General features: G+C 32.2%; 2 protein-coding genes across 3 annotated transcripts; both read left to right on the top strand.

Annotated features, from left to right (window-relative positions):
• The first annotated feature begins 10 nt into the window (after positions 1-10).
• LOC134715555 (bcl-2-like protein 1) lies at positions 11-3511 on the top strand. Its single transcript, XM_063577797.1, has 2 exons — positions 11-708; positions 2815-3511. Exons 1-2 carry the CDS (start codon positions 133-135, stop codon positions 2929-2931), a joined length of 693 nt encoding a protein of 230 aa, XP_063433867.1. The 5' UTR covers positions 11-132; the 3' UTR covers positions 2932-3511.
• An 11469-nt stretch (positions 3512-14980) lies between these two features.
• LOC134715554 (complement C1q subcomponent subunit B-like) lies at positions 14981-24467 on the top strand. Of its 2 annotated transcripts, XM_063577795.1 has the most exons (3): positions 14983-15262; positions 18403-18492; positions 22330-24467. In XM_063577795.1, the coding sequence occupies exons 1-3, from the start codon at positions 15112-15114 to the stop codon at positions 22737-22739; spliced, it is 651 nt and encodes a 216-aa protein (XP_063433865.1). In that variant the 5' UTR covers positions 14983-15111; the 3' UTR covers positions 22740-24467. The 2 variants fall into 2 exon arrangements, with proteins under 2 accessions (XP_063433866.1, XP_063433865.1); XM_063577796.1 differs by lacking the exon at positions 18403-18492 and having other exon boundaries at positions 14981-15262.
• The last annotated feature ends 304 nt before the right edge of the window (positions 24468-24771 follow it).

Below are 24771 nucleotides of genomic sequence, written 5' to 3'. Positions count from 1 at the left end.
GAACCAATAAAACGACGTTTCAAGTCGATGTTGATCCTCAGCCATCTTTGATAACTCGTATATATACGGATCAGGAATTTAGGGACAGTTCGCCCAAAGTACGGCGAGTCCCCGTTAATTTACAGGACAATCATGTCGACAAAAGGGATCTCGTTGATGGACCCTTCTAATAGTGGAGGAAATGGATCTTTTAAAACAAGTTTCTTCGCCGATATTCACAAACAACTGGGTTTGTTGCCAGGATTTCGAGGATTGTCACAAGACATGAATAAATTAGACCAGGAAACACAAACACCGGGTAGTGGGTCGCCTTTGGAAAATGTAAGAACAATGTCAGAAACAATTGCAACAGACGTGATTATGAACTATGAAAAAGAAGAGAAGAAACCATCCAATAAGTACTGCAAAACAATGAGACGAACTGTTCGCGAACTTTCAAATCGCCATGATATTGCTTTCAAGGGAATGGTAAACAAGTTGAAAATAACAGAAACAAACGCTTTTCCAACTTTCGTTTCAGTAGTCGATGAAATATTTGAAGACGGGCAAATAAATTGGGGGAGAATAGTAGCAGTATACACATTCGCAGCAAGATTAGCACAACATTGTAAAGACTCCTGTCCAGATTGTGATGAAAGAATTTCACTGTATGCTGGAAAATATGTAGCAAATAAACTTGGTAGATGGATACTTGATAATGGAGGATGGGTAAGAATCAAACAGAGATATTTTATCACCACATCAGTCACAAGCAAGCTCTACCAACACCCCTACTTTATACGGTCATGACAGCTTCAATTTCAAGTTTATTGTGGTCTTGTTTTCCACTTGCCTGTTGCATTAGGACAGTAATATGTTATGTCCTACATATATAACATTATTTTGCCCAATGCGAGAACTAGTAAACTGTCATCTACATGTACTGATAAATTGTACAAGTACATGTACATGTTTGTGTCTGTAGATATATTCAATGATGTATGCGTATATATTTGCATATATATGCATATGCATGACACACATGCAAGGACCTTTCATTTTTGGAATGTATGTCATGCCAAGTCAAAACCTACATGTAAATGAAGTTAATTAATAGGATCCCCTCTCGTTGTATAATTAATGGGTACATTTGTAACAATAATAAAGACTTCACTTCATTTTTTAGTACAAACATTCAGGTCAGAATTACATCTCAGTCAGTTAAAAAAACTCAGTTTTTGTTAGTACATTTTGTAAGTCTGCACCAAAATCTTACCATCGGGCATCGGACATCGACTAGTCCACAGACGGATATTCCAACAATGTTCTACAGCTACAAATGTACATGATTTATATGATACATGTACAAATGATGTATATGTGTCCCTTTAATTTACAAATAGAAAAATTGCTGATTTTTTTATTCTGTTCTTCAGCTCAACCAAATGTTATCATGAATCTTGTACATGTTAAACAGTTTATATGCAATGCTTATTGCCAGGAAACTCTAGATCTGATCAAGCACAAATTTGGGTGACATCACTTCTTTATATCTACAGTTCTTGAGTTATGGCCTTTATACATGTTATATAATATGCAAACAGGGACCTCACCTGTGTCCACGGGACACATTCCCAAATTTAATGGAACCAGTCATGCCAGTATACCCAAAAACTGTTATCATTAAAAAAAAAAAAATTCTTTTCAATGTCAGCTAAAATATATACATGTATCTATGGGTAATAAGTATGTATGTACTGCATTTATCAAAAGTTGTGTACATGTGACCATTCAGTATACAAAACATCTTGTAATTTGTAAATATATATATACAAAGCGTTTATTATGGTTGATATGAGAATATGAAAACAGATATTTGCCAAACATGCCAAAGGGTGAAATGAGGTGATCTGATCACCTGATCAAACCTTTAAACATGTGCCAGGTATTTATGTAGAATGTACAATGTATGTAAAACAGGATAGAAAGATCAAAGTTGGCATATTTTGTTTTGTTAAATGGATATTTAAATGATTACAGTTACTTGTAAAATGTGCTATTTATAGGTACATGTACATAATTTGGGAATTTTATTGACCAAGTATATTTTGCATTCTTTTGTTATACTTTAAAACATTTCATTTTGGTAAAACATGTTTTAAATAGTTAAAGACACCCATACATACATGTACAAAAAATGTTGAAGGATACAACATTGAACATAGATATAGGAAGATGTGGTGTGAGTGCCATTGAATGAGACAACTCTCATGTATGATTCACTAGTACAAATGTACTTAGAAATGTCATGAATATTACTGTAAATAAATTAAATAGTAAATGTTCAAGTGTTGTATAATAACTGATCATGATGATACATTTACATGTTTATAAACAGAAAAAACAATCCATAGATTCATCCAGTCAACTAAAACATTCAAATTTAAATTTAAAATGAACTACAGTACTATATATACTGTAGCAATATATTGATTTGAATCATTACAATTTAATTTTGTTTATTAAATTTATTCAACTTTCAAGTTAGACTTTATTAATAAAGAAAAAATATGGATTAATAGAACATGGTTTTGTTTCTCATTTGGTGTACAGTGTACATGTAATTACAGAAATGTAAAAAAACCTTGAAGTTCTTTGACCATGACGACAGCTGTTATGTCAGATGACAAGAAGTTAATCAACCAAACGTAGAGTAATTACATGTATCTTTATGATAATACATGTACATTTTATATATACATGTATATCTGAATGTTAAAGGTTAGGATGATATTGGAATGTACATATATAATATTTTATTGTATTTATTTTTAGGATGCCTTTGTGGATTATTTCCCTGAGCAAGGAGCTGTTGAAGATAAAATTTGGAAAGGACTTGTTTATACTGCAATGGGACTTGGTGCTTTAGCTACAGTGATTTCAGCCCAATAATAATCTCAATAGGCCACATGTAGTTGATTTTTAGCTTTTTCATCTGCCATCTAATCCCCCATACAGAATTAAAAAAAAAATAATTATAAAAATATATTTGACTATATATATATAGCTATCAAATTTAGGCCATTTTAAAGTGTGTGTGTTTCAACTCTGTCCAATATATTGGAAATGATGAAAATTGAGTGATAAAAATTATTATAAAACAAAACAACAAAAATGTAAAAAGTAAATAGTTGTACTATACTGACATACCTAAGTTGAATTTATAATGATTTCAACCATGGTATTTTGAATTTTCTGATTTGTTTTAGATCAATGTGATTAAGAAAAAAAAAAAAAAATAATAGAGGCAGAGGAAACACACATAATCTTTTAATTTGGTTTAAATTGTTTTTTTTTTTGTTGCTGTGCCCTTTTAATGTGCAATTAGATAAAATTTTAGAAATCAAATTTATGTGGCCTGGTCTCAGGAACATTTCAGTTTTTAGTCATTGTTTTACACAAGTACATGTGTGTTTTTTTTATGTTAAAATAAATGAAAGGAAGAAATATTATATTAAACATTTAAAAAGAAGTGACTTGAATATATGTTTACATGTGCTGACACTACTGTAAATGTCAATATTATGAGTCATACAAGCCAATGACTTTTAAAAACAAATCTATGAAAGGGAATCAGCATATTGAAAATGAAAATGAAAGAGGAAGTGAAATTCATCAAGCTGTGTTTTTCCAGATAAGCAAATAATCTCAGTTTATCTTTCATATATATTTAGATTGCATTGAAGGTATTGTTGCATTATTTAAACGTCTACCTGGAGGAAATAAATCAAAGCATCTGATCATGACGTCAACAAAGACTAATTTACATTTGATGCTGATAATTTTTAGCCTTTTATACTTATTCCTAAAGAGATTAAGAAATACCAAAGGCATGTTCAAGCTCAGGTCAATGAAAAACTGCTGTCATTCACAACAACAAAAAAACTACAAAAAAAATCCCAAAAATAACATTAGTCAAAACACAACATAGGAAACTAAAAACTAAGCAACAAATTAATAGTTCACAAAAAGCTTGGGGTGATGTCAAGTGCTCTGGGAGGTAAGCAGATCCTGCCTTGCATGTTTCCACATGCTTTATAGATATGAGTTATGTATGTAATTAGATTACCACATCCATGGTGGCCTAACTATTTGGTGATTGGCAGTAAAGGCCACATCCTCATGTTGGGGTTGTATTTTGTTATGTCATTATTGTCCGATGACATTTGGGTTCCAGACAATAACTTAAGTTTATGTGTATGAATTGGTTGGGATTGTTATTTGGAGTGATGGTCCAAACTGTTAGGAATTAGGGGCCAAACAGTATTGGTAACCATCATTTTGTCTGTCTGTTGTCCATAAAGTTTTTAAAAAGAAATCTTAATTGAAACTGCTTCATGGTCTATTCATGTTATTGATATTGAAATATTTTTATAGTTAACATGTCAAAGAGTTATAAGTCTATCTCTTACCGAAAAAAGTGGAAGGGAGCTTTATGTTTCTGTCCATCTGTATGTCCTATAAGCAATAGGTCTAGTATATTTGGTGTATGGGAGGACTGCAAGGTGTACATGTCCATCTGGCCGGTCTCATCTGACCTTGACATCATTTTCATGGTTCAGTTGTTAAAGTTTAGTTTTTATACGACCGCAAAAATATTTGCGTCATATAATGTTTATGATGGCGTCGTCGTTGTCCGAAGACACATTTGGTTTCCTGACAATAACTTGAGTTTAATTCAATGCATTTCCATGAAATTCAATAAGGAGGCTCGAAATCAATACCACAAAAGGAAGGTTGGGATAGATTTTGTGTAGGATGGTCCCAACCGTTTAGGAAGGGGCCAAAATGGGCCAAAACAAGCATTTTCCTACTATCAGGATAATTATCTTACAAGATAGGAAAGGCTTGAATTGAGCTGTCGGGTTCTTGCTTCAGGGGGTGGGAGTTCCAACATGTGAGGGGCCAAAAAAGGGCCTTAATAAGCATTTTCTGAAATTATACCAACAGTTTCCATATTACAAAGGGATGGTTATGGGGGGTTATGGCTCAAATCATTAAGCAATTAGGGGCTAAAAAGAGGGAAATCAAGGGTTTTTTTTGGTTAATTTAGACAATTTAAAAACAGTGAAGGGGAGGTAAACCAATTAAAATTTAAAGAAACATCGTTATATATATGTTTGATTACTTGATTACCTCCCTTACACTGTTTGAAAATTATGTATTAAGAAATGATTGTCTTGAGATGTGTAGTAGTTGTATGTCATTTTATATTTTAATATTTTATGATGCATTTAAATTAGAAGTTATTGTTGCCAACCCAATTAGGAATTTGAATTGAGATATATTTTGGAATAAGAAAACAAGGGAGGTAAAAAAAAATTGGGAGGGGGTACAAATTTTTCTCATTTTAGATTTCAGAAATTAAAAAGTATTTTTCTTCAAATATTTTTTTTGAGGGGATTTATATTCAACAGCATAGTGTATTGCTCAAAAGGAATAAAACAGTTTTTAAAGACCACATTCATTCTGTGTCAGAAACCTTTGCTGTGTCAACTATTTTATCGCAATACAAATTCAGAGCTGTATCAAGCTTGAATGTTGTGTCCAAACTTGCCCCAACTGTTCAGGGTTCGACCTCTTCGGTCGTATAAAGCTGTGTCCTGCAGATCATCTGGTTGTATATTGGTCTGTTTTTCTTATACTGTGTAATAGTTCTACTATATTTGATGCATGGAATTATTGTAAGGTGCACATGTCTAGCTTACAGGTGTCATCTGACCTTGACTTCATTTTCATGATTCAGTGGTTACAATCTTATTAAAATATTGATCTCTGATTACGTTATACTCATATGTAGTATAACGTAATCAGAGATCAATATTTTAATTAGATTGCAGTGGTTATAGTTAGGTTTTGAGTTTTGGTATTTTTTTCTAATACTATATGCAATAGGTCAACTATATTTGGTGTATAGAAATATTTTATGATCTACAACAAATGAAGTTTTTAACCACCTTGACTGGCTACACAGCTCTTGCACGGTCGGCTATTTATGATCTATAATTCAGTTGCGCAGGTTTTATTTGACCTCATTTTCATGGTTCATTGCTCAGTGTTAAGTTTTTATACGACCCCAAAAAAAATTTGGGATCGTATAATGATATGATAGCGTCGTCGTCGTCCGAAGACACATTAGTTTCCGGATAATAACTTTAGTTTAAGTGAATAGATCTTCATGACATTTTTTCAGAAGGTTCAATACCACAAAAGGAAGGTTGGGGATGATGGTCCCAACCGATTATGTATAAGGGGCCCAAAACAAGCATTTTTGCAGTTTTAGGATAATAAGTTGTGTAGAAGTATTTCATATGCTCTGAAATCATACCGCAATGTTTAAAACCCCAAGTAGAAGGTTTGGATACATTTTAGGGGTTATGGGGCCAAAGTTTAGGAATTAAGTGCCAAAAAGGGGTCAGAACAAGCATTTTTATAGTTTCAAGACAATGACTTATGTGCAATTCTATGGATCTCTCTGAAATTGTACCAGAATATACCAAAAAACAAAGGGGAGGCTGGGATTAAGTTTTGGGTTAATTGCCCAAAATATGTAGAAATAAGGGGCCAAAAACAAGCATGTTTCTAGTTTCCAAACACTCATGACAATAACTGGTGTTTAAGTGTATGGATCTCTCTGAAATTGTACTACAAGGTTCAATACTTCAATGGAAGGCTTTATATTGCGTTTAAGAGTTATTGCTCCAAGGGGGTTTCAAAAAGTTGGGGTGGGGATTTTTGTTAACCATTTTTTGAAGGGCTTCCTTTGTTTTCAAATATTTTCAAATTTCGAATTTTTAAAAGTTTCAAGAAGAGATCTTCAAATGCACAGTATTGTGCAATAGATTTGTTAGATCTTTGACCACATTAATTTTGTGAAAAAAACCTATATTATGTAAAAAATTTGAACACAATCCAAATTCAGACAGAATCAAGCTTGAATATTGTGACCAAATTTGAACCAAATGTTCAGGGTTCAACCACTGGGGTCGTATAAAGCTGCGCCCTGCGGAGCACCTGGTTGTGTTTTTGTCTGCCGTTTTCTTAAACTATAAGCAATAGGTCAACTATATTTGTTGTAATGAAGAACTGTTAGCTTTACACGCATGCCTGGCATTGTTCATTTGAACTTGACCTCATTTTCATGGTTTAGTCAATGTTTAGCTTTCTAGGTTAATGTTAAGTTTATGTGACAGCTGTAATAAAGCTATATATTTAGGACTATCAACATAATATCAATGATTAGTAAAGAAGGCGAGACATTTCAGAGTGTGCAGTCTTGTTGGTAAAAATCACACTTTCATCGTACCCACGGACCAAAGTTATGTTCTTTCTGAATGTTGGACATATTTTTGGCCTAAAGTTTTTGAAATTTTATTAACTTTCTTAAACTATCCTTTCTACCAAACTTGAACAGAAGCTTGTTTTTAATCATAAACACTAGAAGTAAATTTATTTAAAAAAAACAATGTTTTTTGCGAATTTTACTTTTTCTGCCAAGCAGTTATCATGTGTTTAAAGTTTCTAAAATTCGGAAATCTTTCTTAAATTATACTGGATTTTTACCAAACTTGGACAGAATCTTGTTTATGATAAAAAAAAAAATCATGTTTTCCGTATTTTACTTTTCTGCCTAGCAGTTAACATGTGTTTAAAGTTTCTAAAATTTTGAAATCGTTCTAAAACTATCCTGGATTTTTACGAAACTTGGACAGAATCTTGTTTATAATTAAAAGCTTGTATCTAGAAGGAAATTTGGTAAGAATGTATTTGCTGTTTTTCCGTATTTTACTTATCTATGGACTTCAGCTTCTTCTTGAAGTTAAAATGCATTACATACAGGCTGCAGTTTAGGTTCTTAAAACATTCATTAGATTCATAAAGTAGGCGAGACATTTGGGTTCATTAGAACTCCAACGATTTTGTACCTAGTCGATGGATCGAACATATAGATCTTACTCACTAGTGGCAAACACGAGACGACCGAAAAAGGGGTCGGGTGTATACTTTTTATAGTTTAACCCTTAACAAGTTTTTTGTGTGATTTCGCGGTCAACATATTTTGTAGACGTTCTTTTATTGTTCAATGTTTAAAACAATAGGTTGAACTAGTAAATGAATTCAGTAACTTTTTTATGTTCCTTTAGACAATTTAGTTCTCAAAGTATTGTAATTTTGATACATCGTTTGCTTTTCTCTGTTTGTGTTTTGGCTTTCATGGTGAATTCTAGAAAATTCAATTTATGAGCAATTCAAAACTACTTTTGAATGTTTTAGGTTATAAAGTCACCTATAGAGAAATGTCATTACATAGTTCATATACTAGTTTGGCAGAGTCTTTTTAGTAAAAGAAGGAAATATCGAAATCTTAAAACAATCTCAAATTCAGGAATATAATAACGCGAATAATTAACTACTAATTTCTAAGAAGTTCCACATAGTTTTGAGTCAGTTTCTTTTTATATTTATTGTTCTTAAATAATATATGCACCAGTAAAGAGACAAATTCTTTAAGATCATAACTTCGTACAAAAATTAAAAATAAGACAAACCGCTTTACAAAATGTCTTTCATTGTTTTTTATTTCTTTTGTCATTGCTCCTGTATATAAGGTGAAAAGTTCCATAGTTTTGGTTTTGACATAAGTAGACTTTTTGGATTCAATTCAAATTAATTGTTTAATATCATAAAGCTACATATGGATAATCTATAGACGTCAGGTTTTTATTACCACAAAAATGTTGTGTAATTCATGGTAACTAGAGCGGATTATTTAACCTATACCTTTACGTTTTTATCTACCTACATATAAATATTTTAAATGTGATTAATTTCTATATTTAACTGAACGAATTACTTTATGTATCCGTACACCTTTACCTTTTATGAAGATTGTTAAATACATTTCTAAATTGAATAACTCAAATGATCAAAACTTTTTTAAACAAATCGTAAGGGGTTTTACGAAATACTTGTGTCTCGCCTGCGATTGCTGCTGTCTGTTAAAAAAAGTTAAATGTTGATTTAAAAAGTGAGTCAATTATTTGTAAAATACAGAATTTAAAAAAAAAATCGAACAATTTCATGGTCTTGAGGATTAGCCTCTGTTCAAGTTTTATAACAATCCATGAATGTTTACAAATGTATAATGTCGGAGAAAAAAATAAACCCTAGTCTGTGTACAAATGTTTACTGTAAACTGAAAACGAAGTCCATCTAATAGTATCAGAAAAATACAGAAAATGAAAAAAAATTTTTTTTCAGAAGTTTGCTTCAGTCTTTTCTCTTTATCATAACATAGCTTTTGCAAAAGTTTGATAAAATTCTATGAAGGTTTGATAACGTAATTGATATGCAGCTATCTTTAACCTCAGACTACCTATTTGTTAAATGTAAAAAAATATATATGTTCATTTAGCAGTTAAGTATGGAAAAATGCAAAAATATATATATTTCAAATTTTGCCTGAAATTTCTGTATTTTGGTCAAAATTAAGCCTCTGTCCAAATCTCAAAAAATTCCCTGGAGTTTTGACAACTTGAGTCATGATGACTACGAAACTTTTACCTTAGACTGTAATTACTCGGTGAAAAAAAACCGAAGTCCATTTATCAGTAAAATACGGAAAAATGAAGATAAATATTTTGATTCAATATTTTGGTCATAAACAAGGCACTGTCTAAATATCTCACATTCGAGGAAGGTTTGATAAAGTTATTGATATCTAAAAAGAAATTAACCACAGACTGAATCTAAATGTAAACGCCGCCGTCGCCGATTACGGAATCCAGGATCGCCATGTGTCGCTTTCGCGACAGAAATGTTGCTGGTTCAGCAAAAACGAAGAGTCGATCAGATTCCAAAAACAGACACTACACTGAAAACTAAAGATTGAGCAACGTTCGATACCCAACCGAAAACAATTCAAAAAAGAAAAGAGAAGCAACCAGGAGAAGTATGTTTACTTATTCAGGAAAAAAATGCATGTTCTCATGCAAAAATAAACAATATTATACATATAATACATTTGTACAATACGATAATGATCGATAATGATGAATGAAAAACATAATACGATAATGATCGATAATGATGAATGAAAAACATAATACGATAATATGATACAGATACTTTCAATATAAAAAAAGATTAGGTATGATTGCCAATATGACAACTCTTCAAAAGAGACAAAATGACACAGAAATTAACAACTATAGGTCACTGTACGGACTTCAACAATGAGAAAAGCCCATACCGCAAAGTCACCTATAAAAGGCACCAAAATGAAAAATTGTAAACAATTCAAACGAGAAAACAATGTCGTTTTAAGGTGTAACACCACAAATTCGTACCCGGTCTGAAAGAACTTTCCTGAAAGTAGTACATATTTAAAACAGAACAGTTCATACACATAAGTATATATAACTTTCAAAAATCTGTAGAATATTTTGGACCTTTTTAAAATATTTTTTGACTTATAACTTGTTTGAATACTAAAGATTTTGAAAGAAATTTCAAAAAAGTGCTTACGTTTTACCTGCTTCTCAGATCTGAAGTATATGATTTTGTTCTTCTGAAGTTCAGGGAACCAATACTCTGGTATATGCAATTAAAGGTATGTTGATTGTTTCGTTACAAGACACCATATGGTGTTGCTTTGAATGCTATGACTGTCACTTTATTTAAACTTAAAATTTTAAAAAGGGTTGTCACTGCTTGAGATTGAGATTCAACGTAGAAAGCCATTTTGCGATCTATTAAGGGGTGTTCCTCCTTTAAGGAAAAATATGAAGTGTATCTCTCAGGCTTAAGACAAAACTAGATCTCTATATAAATACCTCTTTTTGCTTGGAAATATAATTGTATCTCTTATGTCCGAGACAACGGTAACTATACATCAGTCTTTTTTTGGGGGAATAATACTTTTGCCGTATAAGTTAATATATTTTAGGTGTTGTGAACCGTTTTAGATTGTATTGTCTCACTGAATGTTTCTGACCGCCTCAGTGGCCTCCTGGTAGCATGTTCACCACGAGTGCGTGAGGTGAGGTCGTGGGTCCTTCTTACGGTGTATATACATTTCCTAACTTGTGTGCTGTATCCTTGTCTGTAATGACGTTTTTAAATTTCAATGTATGAAATATATACATTACTGATAAATTATTAAAAACGTATAAAACAAGTTTCTGCATGGTTATTATAATATTAAAGTTTTTTTAACCAATGCATATGTAAAAATCTAAGTCGCATAATCGACAAAAAACTTTTTTACTCTTTGATACTTGTAGTTGATTGGAAATTTTGTCTGCTAATTAACTTTCAGGTTTTGGTGCTGAAGTAATCTATTATAAACAATAAACTCAGTATCTTTGAGAACATGGAAATAAGTGACATCATCATGGTAAAGTAATGAAAGATTGTATTTATTTTATATATTCCATGTGTTTCTATTTGTTATGTGTACTTTATCAAAGCACTAAACTTTATTCATTACCCATTTCAAAACTTCATTCTCTGTTCAATTTTTGTTGGAAACCACTGTTACAAACCCTCGTTCAAACCAATACAAACTTAATACAGCTATCATTTCGGATATTGCAAATCACTGACTATTCAAACCAGTGTGCATTAGAAAATACGAAAAAGAGAAAAGATCCTTTCTTAAACATCATTTGACAACATAGGTCGATGCCGTCAACTTGGGCAATAATATCCTTCATCATTAATTAGTTCAATCGAAAATACACGTATCTCCCTAATGTAAAGATCAGTCCGTACAAATCATATCATATACCAAAAAAAAAAAAATTATTGATGTTGTAATGTTTATGCCCTTTGGGGCCCATAATTGGAAATAAAATATCTTATCTTATCTTATCTTATACCTAATTCAATACTTAAACCTACTTATTGCACCTGTACGTGCTAGTTTCCCAGTCACATATAACCTGACTGACCACTTTATTACCGGTGACCTCAACATTGTCAATAACTATTCCCTGCAAAATGTGTTATCCAAAAGGTCCGAAATATCGTTAGCTTAAATCCATCAATTTTGAACTTCAAAATACTAATTGATTTAGTCGAGGATTATGTCAGGCAATGGATTAAACGCGAGAAATTAGACGTAGATACTCTTTCCGAATGGACCAAGGCAGTGAGGTCGTTGATACATATCAGAATTAAGAAACTGAATGGGTTTATCGATACCCATGCTATGTCAATCTTAAAAACTCAAATATTCCAAAACACTTGTCCTAGGCTACCTTCATGACAAATATGTTGTCCCCGCATGTAAAGCCCCAAACAACATCGCTTTTGTGTGTAAATAATATTACATAAACAGCTTGTTAAATGATTAAGGTATGAGTAATTCCCTTGAAAACTCAGCATATACCCCACGAACCTTACTAAATTGGAAATCCTGGATAATCTTAGGTCTGTTCTACATGTATGTTCCTTTGGAATTTCAACCAAAGTTGAAGAAGTGGATATTCCATCACTGTATTGGACATCTAAGCTACATAAGTGTCCTTACAAACAACGATACATTGCTGCATCTTCCAAGTGCTCCACGAAACTCTTTCTAAATTATTAACATTTTTTTTTATCAGCAATCAAAGCCGGGTTTCAAAGTTATTGTGAAACTGCATATGTTAGATGTGGTGTGAATCAGATTGGGATACTAACAAATTCCAAAGATCTTTTAAGTACAAACAAACTAAGACTCTTTCATCTTGCAAAAGTATTAAAACATTTAACTTTTCTACACTGTACACAAGTATTCCTAATTTCAAACTAAAAGACAAAATGAACGAATTGGTATTGGTTTGACTCATAAAAAGATTGGCAATCTTAGATTTTTTGTCTTAGGGAAGGACATACTCTACTTTGTAAAAAATCACTCCGATTCTAACAAAAATTTCTCTGGAACTGACATTATCAAGATTTCTTGATTGACAACATATGTGTTACGTTTGGAGGACGTGTATTTAAACAAACTATTGGCATTCCTATGGGAATCAACTGTGCTCTTCTCCTTGCCGACTTGTCCCTTGGGACAGGCACATACATACAGAATGTGGCGGGATTAAACATGTTAGCGGGATCCCAACCATCCCCTTACCGGTGACAGTGTTGTAAAAGTACAAAATGTTATTTTCGCGACGTCAAACGGTGACATATCGGGAAAAGATGCATTTTTCGACTGATTTTTATCATGCAATCTGATTTAATTTGAAAACGAGTTCATGGACCCCTATTTTTCAAAACGGCATTTTGTTTCATTTTGCCGGGAGATTATGTGACCCAAATTTTATAAAACTGTAAATAGAGGATTTTTTTAAATTTTGATAAACATGCAGTAAAAAATTACGTTTTTTCCTCAATTCATAAACATTTGACAAATATGAGTTATTTCTGAATAAAAAAATGCATATTTTTTAAAGATATTTATAAAAAACAGAAATTACCGATTATTTAACAAAAAACAATTTGTGTTTTATCTTTTATAACAAAAAAGTTATGTCTTTCTTTCGAAAAAGAAATTAATGCCACAAATCTGAATTTCGAGCAAATCTACAAAATTTCGACCTCATTTTACTCAAAAAGTAGCACATGAAGGTATATTTTTTATTACATATTTGATTTAATCAGGTAAAAAATAGCCTACATGCAAATTTTCATGAACTTGTAAATACAGGATCAAAACTGTATCGTATGCCCTTAACTCATCAGAGGGATACAAATAAAAATACATCTAACAAAAACACAAATGGGACGTGACCGGGTACTTGTATATCCCAACAACAAAAAGACAATAAGTACATCTGAAAGTACTCGCAGTTACTGACAGCTAGTTTAGAGCCACTTACAATTAATTAATAAAACTCATGCACCTAAGACTAAATTATCAATCAGTACACATCCAACATCCAAGGTATTTAGTGTAATGACGTCATAAACAGTTGGAGAAAAACTTAACCTTGTGCAATGCCAAGATACAGGTATCGACAGGTTGTAGATCAATGAATGTGTATATGTATATAACAATGATATTTAGTTTGCTTTTAATTTACTGATAACAAAATCAACATTTATACCCACAAAAACAGTATTTAAAGATCTTATGACAGCGTTGAATTGGTAACCTTTTGAAATAAGTTTATTCAAAGGATCGATAAGTTTACCAGGATCGTTTCTAAATTCCAGGCACGGTAACAACATCTCTGTAAAAGTGAGGATGTCCTATCCCGTTTGAAATAAATGTGTTTGAATCATTTCATTTTCGTTATATCAGGTCCTATCGGAACTGACTGTATACGGTATGGGCTTGGCTCATTGTTCAAGGCAGTTTAATAATATATAATTGTTAAATTGGCAAAATTTCCCAAAATGCATCTCGTTTACAAAAATAAAATAAAAATGACTACCTGACATATAAATAAACTTATCATAGATATCAGGACTACATTTAGAATATACGCCAGACGCGCGTTTCGTCTGCAAAAGACTCAGTACGAAGTGAAGAGCATTGAGAACCAAAATTCCTAAAAGTTTTGCCAAATAAAGCTAAGGTAATCTATGCCTGAGGTAGAAAAGCCTTAGTATTCCAAAAAATCAAAAATTTGTAAACAGTAAATTTATAAATATTTCCATATCATAACAATTCATGTCAGCACAAAAAGTGCTGACTACCGGGCTTGTGATACCCTTGGGGAAATAAATCTCTACCAGCAGTGGCATCGACCCAGTGGTTGTAAATAAACTCATCATAAAACGGGTTTTCTCGATTCGCACTTCCCATATACCGTTCAAGCTAAAGTATCGTAATGCACATGATGCAGTGGTTAGAAAAATGTAAATCTAAAAACTAATTAATGGTTTCCGTTGTGTGCACTAAAAATTAGCATAAACATGAATTTCTTATATAACATATGAAGTACAAAGTGCTCTTAATTACTTCTTGTGGCTTTCTTAATGTCGCACTTATTTAATTGGGGAAAACCTGATTAATATGATACACGTAGAAGTCATCTACAAGCATCACGAATAGTTATTATTCAAGCACCAAACATGGGTCGTATAGAGACATTTTGGACGAAAAATCGTACGTTGGTATATACAGTCAGCGGATTAATGCTAGGATACTCGTTTGCGATGGGAATGAGCTATCTTTTATTTTCTATCGGGCAAAAAAATGGAAAAGGGCATATCCAGTCTTTTGGTAAGCATAAACATGTACATTTAGCCTGTTGAGAACAAATTTAAAAACTGCCTCACTGGTCTTTTAGTAGTGAGCTGTTCATTGCTCTGAATACTGAATTTCGGGGTTTCAGTCCGCGTCAAGATGAAACCTTATATTTCAAAATAGTTTTTACTACTTCAGCAATGCATGAAAAAAATAATGACAATAAAGGCTTTTAGATGTAACTATGTATTGGATAAGGTGTTAACGTATGTATCCTTGTGATCTACCTAGTTCAAAATAGCCTTCAGGGAGTTGGTGTAGTAATGATTTGGGTGATTATAGCCAACATGCAATGTTAAAGTCGCTATAAAGTGATAATCGAAAAGAAGCGGAATTTATAACCCGTTCAAGTAAACTCTTTTTAATGAAATTTTAAGTTTTCATGAAACATCCCTGTTCATAATGCGTAAATAGTGAAGAAGAAATTATAATTAACCCGCCTCAAACTCGTGTAAGATATTATAATAAAAGAAAAACATAGGATATTGGTTATGACACAAAAGTACACATTTGTACTTCTTGTTTCACAACTAAATTCAAAATATCACATCAGTAAATGAAAAATTAAGCTGTCAATAGAGCAGACTACCGTCATTTTCATGAACTATTTTAACAGGTCAACAGTAAAATGCCACACTGGTCTCATGGCTGAGTACTGATGCTTTCCCTGAATGCTGAACATCTCATGTTTTGGTCCCCGCCAAGATGAAACCAAATTGGTCAAATGTGTTGTTTTATTTTTGTTGCTTCTGCAAAGCATGCAGAATTAAGGAAGCTAGCTTGTCATGTTTTAGATTTTTTGTCAGATTTTCATAGTTCTCTGGTTTTATCAATTTCAATGCCTTGAAAAAAACCCGTGACCCCCATTTTTCTTTTTGTAAATCTTTTACATATATAATGATTAGTCATCTGTAAAAGTCTTATAATATTTTAATTATTTTTTAACAGTTTTTGAGAACTTCAACTTGTCAATGAAAAAGCTGTGAAAAGTGAAGAGAGAATATTTTCTCGCCAAAATTTCAATGGCTTATATCTCGAAAACAAGCACGGTGACCTATATATTGTTTTTTTGCTCTTTGGATTTCTTTATTTATCCCCTATCTATGTAAACTAGTGTTTTAAAAAGTTAATTACTTTGAAACTGAGAAGCGAACTCCCTTCATATCTAAGGTGCTTGAATGTAAATATTATTTGGCAAGGTGTAATGTCTTAGATTTCAGTAAAATTTGGCATACAACTCTGGCTCGATGAACTTCAACTGAAAATCGAAATAATAATGCATTTATCTCAATTATCATTTGAATTATTACTGATTGAATTCTTACAAAATGGGTGAACATTTGTATAGAAAGCACATAAAATCGATGAAAAGCCTTTTAAAATTTGTCGTAAAATCGCCAAATCTCTAATTCTACTCCATAGATTTTTCTTAAAAAACTATATGTTGTTGATATATAAATTTCCGTTATAATGATGCAAAATAAAGATACGGTCACCGACTTCGTTTTTACGGTATACATCATTTAAAGTTGCGTTCTTTGTGAAAAAATTCAACAAAACGTCGAAATAATCGTAACGTTATCGCGTTGCATGCCGTAAAACGTTGGTTTTTGACGTTTTTTTACTACCAACAAGGTAACAAATTGATTATTAGACAAAAAACGAAGTCGGTGACCCTATGATTATTCTATATCATTAAAACAGAAATTTATATGTCAACAATATATAGTTTTTTAAGAAAAATCTATGGAGTAGAATTAGAGATTTTGCGATTTTAAGACAAATTCTAGAAGGTTTTTCGCCGATTTTATGTGCTTTCTATACAAATATTCAGCATATTAAAAGAAATCATCTGCAATTTTTCAAATAATAAAAGAGATAAATGTATTATTTTTTCGATTTTCAGTTGTAGTTCAACGAGCCAAGGTTGTATGCAATTTTTTAGCAAAATCTGTGACATAGCCCATTTACTGTTCCTTGACCTTAAGAAGTATTCAGGGAGTTGGTGGTGTAGATATTAGGGTTATTATAGCCATCAGTTCGAAAATACACCAGATGACGGACTGAACTGCAAATGGAAGAGGAAGCACTAGAGGCAAAGTAATCCCTCATCAAACTCATGTATCTATTGTAATCGAAAAACAAAGTATATTGGGAATCCACAAAATTTAATACATGCTCAGCTGTACTTCTTATAACACAACTAAATTCCGATTATTATCTCCGTGATTATAAGGAAAGCTGTCAACAGAGCAGATTGCCGTCATTTACATACGAGTAAACTATTTCAACATGTCAAAAATAAGTCAATTTGAAGGAAACTGACATAGATATGAATACATACCGGGTTATCAGGATTTTTACATATGCATATGTACTAAGTACCCGCTAGACATCCACTGAGATAGGATTTCGGTGATCTGCATTACACTTTTATATGGACAGTAGCAATCAAAGCCGAGACATTAGGTTCCGAGAATTTTAATTTTTATTTTGTAAATGTCCAAAGGACAAGGCCCTATACAATTTGATTCTTTTTCATATTGCATTTTGGACTGAATTATGGATAGATCTAAAACTAGGTGTTTCTGGCTACAGGTTTATGAACATACAAACCAAGGAACTGTACTATTTTCTCATTGATTTTGTAATTAGTTTATAGTTGATTGGGAAACACGTTTTGCAACTTATATGAATCCCTTTCCACTTTAAGGGTGCGAGTGCTGCCTTGAAGCAGCATTAGCCAGCTTATTTTCGAAATCTACAAACGTGTCTTTAACTTGCAAGAGATATGGAACACGGGTCAGTCGTTTATCGTCCCCTTCCAATGGACTATCATCGTTTCCTCAAGACCATACTCGCCAATGGTGTCAAGGGACAGCCGAAAATCAGTCCCTGAAATTTTCATCCCGGAACGGAAATCGAACCAGGAACCTTTGTGTTAGTAGTCTGATGCACTAACCACTTCACCACGGCGCCTGATTATGTTATATATTAACATTCGCAGTAATTGATTTGAAATACACAGTCTGTACGTATGGTACCAATAAATCTTTAGGAGACATACACACACTTTTCATGTCACTTAAAAATACTAGTATCATGTTTACTTTTAGAAATTACTCAACTTATAAAAGATTCAAAAGAGGAGATAATAAATGTCATAAGGGACCCGAGGAACTCTACAAGCAATGAAAATATGAGCAGTAAGTGATTTCTAAACAGCAACTTATCTCTCTTTCTCTTCCCTCCTTATTTTATCTTATATATCTTACATTTAAAAATACGAATGTGTGGTATGCTTGAAAATGAGACAATTTTTCACTCGAGAGCAATGTAGAACCATATATGATTTTTAGCTGTACTTTTTTTTTATTTCTCGAAATATAGAATAACATTACATTATGATAAAAATATGCATTTAAAACATATACTATAATCTTGAAAGAAAATAACATTATGGTAGGCACATACAGCAATACACATTTCACTGTAATAAATAGAATTGAGAATGGAAATGGAAAATGGGAAATGTGTCAAAGAGATAACAAACCGAAGAGAAAAAAACAGCCGAAGGCCACCAATGGGTCTTCAATACAGCGAGAAAATCCCGCACCCGGAAGCGTACTTCAGCTGGCCCATACACAAAAATGTTTACTAGTTTAGTGAAAACTAATTTGCGTAGGTTTAGATTAGGGGGAACGTTTGACTACAATAAACATGTTTGTCGATGTGTTTCTCGTTTCTGTTTTTATACGACGGCAACAATCTTTTTGAGATCGTGTTATGGTATGATGTCGCCGTCGTCTGTGTCGTCTGATGACACAGTTGGTTTCTGGACAATAACTTGAGTTTTTATGAATGGATCTCTATGAGATTTAATAAGAAGGTTAAATACATGAAAAGGTAGGTTGGGATTGATTTTAAGGATGCTGGTCCCAACTTTTTTGGAATTAGGGACCCAAAAGGGGCCTAAAACAAGCATTTTTCTACTTTCTGGCTATTAACTTGTGTATAAGTATTTCAATTGCTCTGAAATCGTACCACAGTGTTTAATATAATATTACAAGTAAAAGGTTCGGATTTATTTTGGGGATTATGGTGCCAACATTATAGGTATTAAAGTCCAAAAATGGGCCAAAACTAGCATTTTTATAGTTTCTTGACAATAACTTGTGTATAAGTGTATGGGTCTCTCTTACATCATTGTACCACAAGGTTCCATATCACAAAAGGAATGATAGGAATGAGTTTTGGGTTAGTTCCAAATTCATGCGGAAATTAGAAGCCAAAAAAGGGTAAAACACAAGCATTTTTATAGTTTCCAGACAATAACTTAAGTTAAAGAATATGGATCTCTCTGAAATCGTACTGCAAGGTTCCATACTTCAAAGGAAAGGCTGGGTTTGAGTGTGGGAATAATTGCTCCAAGGAGATGAGGGGTTCCAATTTTTTAAGGGGTTCGATTTTTTTCAAAATTTTTCATTTTTTTTTCAATCTTTAATTGTTCAGTGTTGTGCAATAGCTTTGTAAGATCTTGACATTTATTTTGTGTCAGAAACATATGCTATGTCAAAATTTTGATCACAATCCAAATTCAGGAAGAATCAAGATTGAATATTGTGTCCAAATTTGCCACCAATGTTCAGGATTCAACCTCTGCGGTCGTATCAGGCTGCGCGCAGCGGAGCAATTTATTTTATATGGATTATGTCGTTGATTTTCCTGTTTGAATTGTTTCACACAAGTCATTTTGTGGTCCAAGGTGCCGTGTTTTATGATGACCTATAATTGTTTACTTTTTACACATTCTGACTTGGCACGCATACCATATCTTCTTATATCTATTAGCCCACCATATTCTGTATGTGTCTGTTCCAAAGCATCCAGTAGTTCAGTGATTGTTGATTGGTGTTGTTTATTACATTTGCTCTTCGTTTTTTGTTTTGTAGATAATTCAGGCCGTTAATCTTAATTCATGTTAGAATTGGTTTAAATAGTCATTTTTGAATTTTTATGCTTACTATACGGTATGGCCATGTACCATTGTTGAAGGCCATAGAGTAACAAAGAGTTGTTAACTTCTATGTCATTTGGTCTCTGTTGGAGAGTTGTCGCATTGGGAATCATACCACATCTTCATACTTAAAATATATGCCGACTTAGTTATTAACCTGTACATATTTCTGATTAACCTAAAAAATGGATACTATATCAAATACATCCCAACAATGTCGTTTTGTTTTTAAATGAACGCTATATCTACTGTATACTTATTTCTTCTTGATTGATGAAAAAAAAACCAGTTACATAAACAAAGGAGTTGGTTCAGTAAAACCCCTTTTTGGTCCCAAAAATAGAGCAGTTTTACAAAACTGTAAAAATGTAATCTATTAGATATTTATTGGAAAGAAGAATGCTTCTGCTACATAAATATGGGCTGTTTTTGACAATAAAATGCACATATATCGGGTACTAGCATCATAAAGTCATGCTAAAGTACTGAAATCTTCACAATTTCAGCATTTTAGTTAAATTTTAGACGTGTTCCGTCTTAAATTAAAATGGCCGCATTCGTGTTCATTCATAATATTTAGATGTAAGTTGTATTCGATGATAATACATAACATATTTTGACAAAAAACAACAGAAAAGTGACTTTTTTTGGGGCATATTTGATAGCTATTTTATATTTAAGCTTGAATTGGACTGTTTGTAATGATTAAATCGGTTAAAATCTTTCACATAAACTAATTGAATCAATTGAAATACACACTTAAATGATTAAATAGTTATCAAAGGTACCAGATTACTATTTAGTACGCCAGACGCGCGTTTCGTCTACATAAGACTCATCAGTGACGCTCATATCAAAATATTTATAAAGCCAAACAAGTACAAAGTTGAAGAGCATTGAGGATCCAAAATTCCAAAAAGTTGTGCCAAACACAGCTAAGGTAATCTATGCCTGGGATGAGAAAATCCTTATTTTTTCGAAAAATTCTAAGTTTTGTTAACAGGAAATTTATAAAAATGACCACATTATTGATATTCATGTCATCACCGAAATGTTGACTACTGGTCTGGTGATACCCTCGGGGACGAAACGTCCACCAGCAGTGGCATCAACCCAGTGGTGTTAATAGTTATCAAAGTTACCGGGATAATAATTTAGTACGACAGACGCGCGTTGATGATCCAAAATTCCAAAAAGATGTGCCCAATACGGCTAAGGTAATCTATTTCGGGGATAAGAAAATGCTTAGTTTTCCGAAAAATCAAAGTTTTGTCAGCAGGAAATTTATAAAATGACCATGTAATTGATATTCATGTCATCACGTCGGTCATCACCGACGTGATGACTACTGGGCTTATGATACTTTCGAGGACGCAACGAAACTGTGGCATCGACCCAGTGGTGTAAATATTTATTAAAGGTACCAGGATTACAATTTAATACGCCAAATATACTCCTTTTCAGTAGTTTAAAAAAAAATTTCATTTCAAATATGAGCGTTAACAAAGTATTTGAATTGAAATAGTTTATTAAACTAAATAATTTCAGTAAAAAAATATATGCTAGGCCCTTTTTTGGTAATATAGCTCTTCAACGGTTTTAGTTCTTATACAATCTTGGCTTTCAAGTATTCAACTTTGGGAGTTCCTGATGCAGGTAAAACCAGAAAAGCAGGTTGGACGCATACAATTTATAAAGTGTTGTTTTTGTGTGGCATTTGGTAATTGACAAAGAATATCAAGTATCCATAAATAGGTAGTATTCATTGTAGATTATTGATTCAGTTCTTACAGTGACATTGATTCAAAAGATTAACAGTAGACAGAGATATAGACTCTGTTCGATTGGCCTTTGTTAAATTTCACTGTATCGTGTTTCCAGTTATCAACATTATATCAATTTACTTAAACTATTGACCAGAAATCCCATTATGATCGGATGATTTCACGTTTGAATATAACTTTTACTATTGTATATATTGTTGCCATGAATTTGCTATTTTGATGTGTTTTTTACTTCTTTTTAGCTGTGAGTAAGCAAGGAATCATTGCTTTCTACGCAGTCTCAACCAAAGATCTCGACCTTGAGTTTAGTCAAACAATAGTTTTTGATCATGTATACACTAACATTGGTAAAAGTTATAATCCGAAAACAGGAAAATTCATGGTGCCTTTAAATGGATTGTATCGTTTCGGAAGTACAGGGATGTCGCAAAGTAAGGATATTGTTCATTTGCAAATGAACAAAAACGGAGTTGAAGTCGCTCGTAGCACTGCACAACAAAATCATAACACTGCTGACATGGAAGCCATTTTAGAACTAAAGAAGGGTGATATCATTGACGTCACACGTAGAACAAACAACAATAAACAGACAGAACGACTCCATGGTAACAGATTGGCGTCATTTACGGGGTTCCTAATAACAACAATGTAAATAATGTAAAAGGGACAAAAAATATTGGAAACAAACTTAATAGAACTACTTTGACTTATGTATAGAACAGAGTCCTTAAAACTTACGTCCCTCAATCTATTGGAAATTTGCAGAGTCTCTTGTTACTAAGAAATTGACAGTTTCTGAATTTCTTCTTTTTAGAGAATGTTTTGCAATTCGTGTTGAACATCACTATAGGTTTAATGTCTTAATAAAATGATATTGTAAACAATTTTGAGGGAAATAATTCAAGTCCCCTTAAGCTTATAAATAGTAAGGTGGGATGCCTTCTTTTTGCGGATGATTTTTAAATCCTGTCAGAATCAACAGAGGGTCTTCAAAACAGTTTAAATAATGTTAAATTATATTGTAACAATTATCAACTCTCTTTGAATACAAACAAAACTAAATCCATGATTTCTAGTCAGTCAAAACATAATAGTGAAACATCACATATTTACTATGATAATAAAGCTATAGAGAGTGTAACAGAATATTCATTTTTGGAAATGTTGATAAAATATAATGGAAATTTATCACAAAGTACTTTAGAGCTGACAAAAAAGGCAAAACAGTATTTTTTGCAATAAAATTCTATACTAAATCATTGAATAATCTACCTATAAAAGTAGCAAATAATCTTTTTTATTCTTTAGTAAAACCAATTATGACCTATAATTCAGAAGTAACATATTTGGATACATATATTTCTTTTCATCGAGCCAAAAGCAGAGCCTTAACTTCAGGAAAAGAAATTAATCAACTTGATTTTATAGACAAAAAAAACCTTTGGAAAATATGCATCTTAAATTTTGTAAATCTACTCTAGGAATAAGAAAAAATGCATCCAATTTAGTAGCAAGAGTTGAATTCGGGAGATTGCCTATAGAATGTTTTATTAAAACACAAACCCTTTTAAATTTAGCTAGACTATATAGTTATAATATTAATCCATTGGTAAAGGAAGATTTTTCTCTAGCACAGTCTCTAAATTTGACAGGAACTTACTCATGGTATACATATGCAAAAATATTGTTAAAGAGACTAATGTTGACCTTAATTTTCTTTCTACTTGTAAGGACATAAAAGATGTAAATAAAATAAAAAAACCGATATAAAGTTAAAAATGAAAAATAGATATGAAACTTTAATTCAAACTAAATTTCAAAACATTGATGATAAAAGTATTTTTTTTCTTTATAAAAAACTTAAAAAAGATTACAAACTAGAATCTTATCTAAATACATCTCGTTTTCAGATAAGGAGATTAATCACTAGATTAAGAATAAGTGACCACTCCCTCTTGATTGTAAAGGGGAGATATTTTAAAATCCCAAGAGAGGAACGACTTTGCCATAAATGAAAAATACTAGAGGATGAGAAACATTGTTTACTCTATTGTGAGTATAATAAAACTCTAAGAAATTACTTTTTTCATCACATATGTACCGAAAATAATAACTTTAATAATTTAAATGAAGAAGAAAAAAATCATTATTTACTAAATCCATCATCGCCTTTACAGACAAATAAGTTAGGATCCTTCTTGAAAAAGTCATTTGAACTGAGGGCAGGGGACTCCTACAGCTTGTTTGTTGTTATAAATGTTGTCGCTGTTGTTATTGTGTATGTTTAATATGGATGTATATATGCTTATTTTGTTTATTGTGTTAATATATGTTGGTCACAAACTGTGAAGTTTATATGACAATAAAATATTTAATTTGATTTGATTTATATTACATATGAATATATTTTGTACTACGTTTAGATATTGGTCCCTCTTTTAAAATAAGTATAACTCGCCAAAGGTACCAGGCTTATAATTTTCCACAAAAGACGCGAGTTTCTTCAGAGACTTAAAACCAAAAAAAAAATTGACAGGCCAATAAAGAACAGAAGTAAGCACAGCTAGGGCAACATGTTTCTCTGGTAAATAATTCATAGTATTTCGAACAAATTAATATTTCAAAGCAGCTTATGTATGTGAAAAAAAAACACGAATCAATGATGATTCTTTAAAATTATGTTT

Source organism: Mytilus trossulus, chromosome 4 (genome assembly GCF_036588685.1).
Source record: "Mytilus trossulus isolate FHL-02 chromosome 4, PNRI_Mtr1.1.1.hap1, whole genome shotgun sequence".
NCBI lineage: Eukaryota > Metazoa > Mollusca > Bivalvia > Mytilida > Mytilidae > Mytilus > Mytilus trossulus.
This window is presented reverse-complemented; position numbering and strand designations above follow the sequence as displayed.

What these genes read in the sequence shown, in the direction of transcription:
- LOC134715555 (XM_063577797.1), top strand. Translation starts at nt 133, where the DNA reads ATGTCGACAAAAGGGATCTCGTTGATGGACCCTTCTAATAGTGGAGGA. An exon ending in TACTTGATAATGGAGGATGG is followed by an intron (nt 709 to 2,814) that starts GTAAGAATCAAA and finishes ATTTATTTTTAG; the next exon opens with GATGCCTTTGTGGATTATTT.
- LOC134715554 (XM_063577795.1), top strand. Translation starts at nt 15,112, where the DNA reads ATGGGTCGTATAGAGACATTTTGGACGAAAAATCGTACGTTGGTATAT. An exon ending in AGGGCATATCCAGTCTTTTG is followed by an intron (nt 15,263 to 18,402) that starts GTAAGCATAAAC and finishes GTTTACTTTTAG; the next exon opens with AAATTACTCAACTTATAAAA. An exon ending in AAGCAATGAAAATATGAGCA is followed by an intron (nt 18,493 to 22,329) that starts GTAAGTGATTTC and finishes ACTTCTTTTTAG; the next exon opens with CTGTGAGTAAGCAAGGAATC.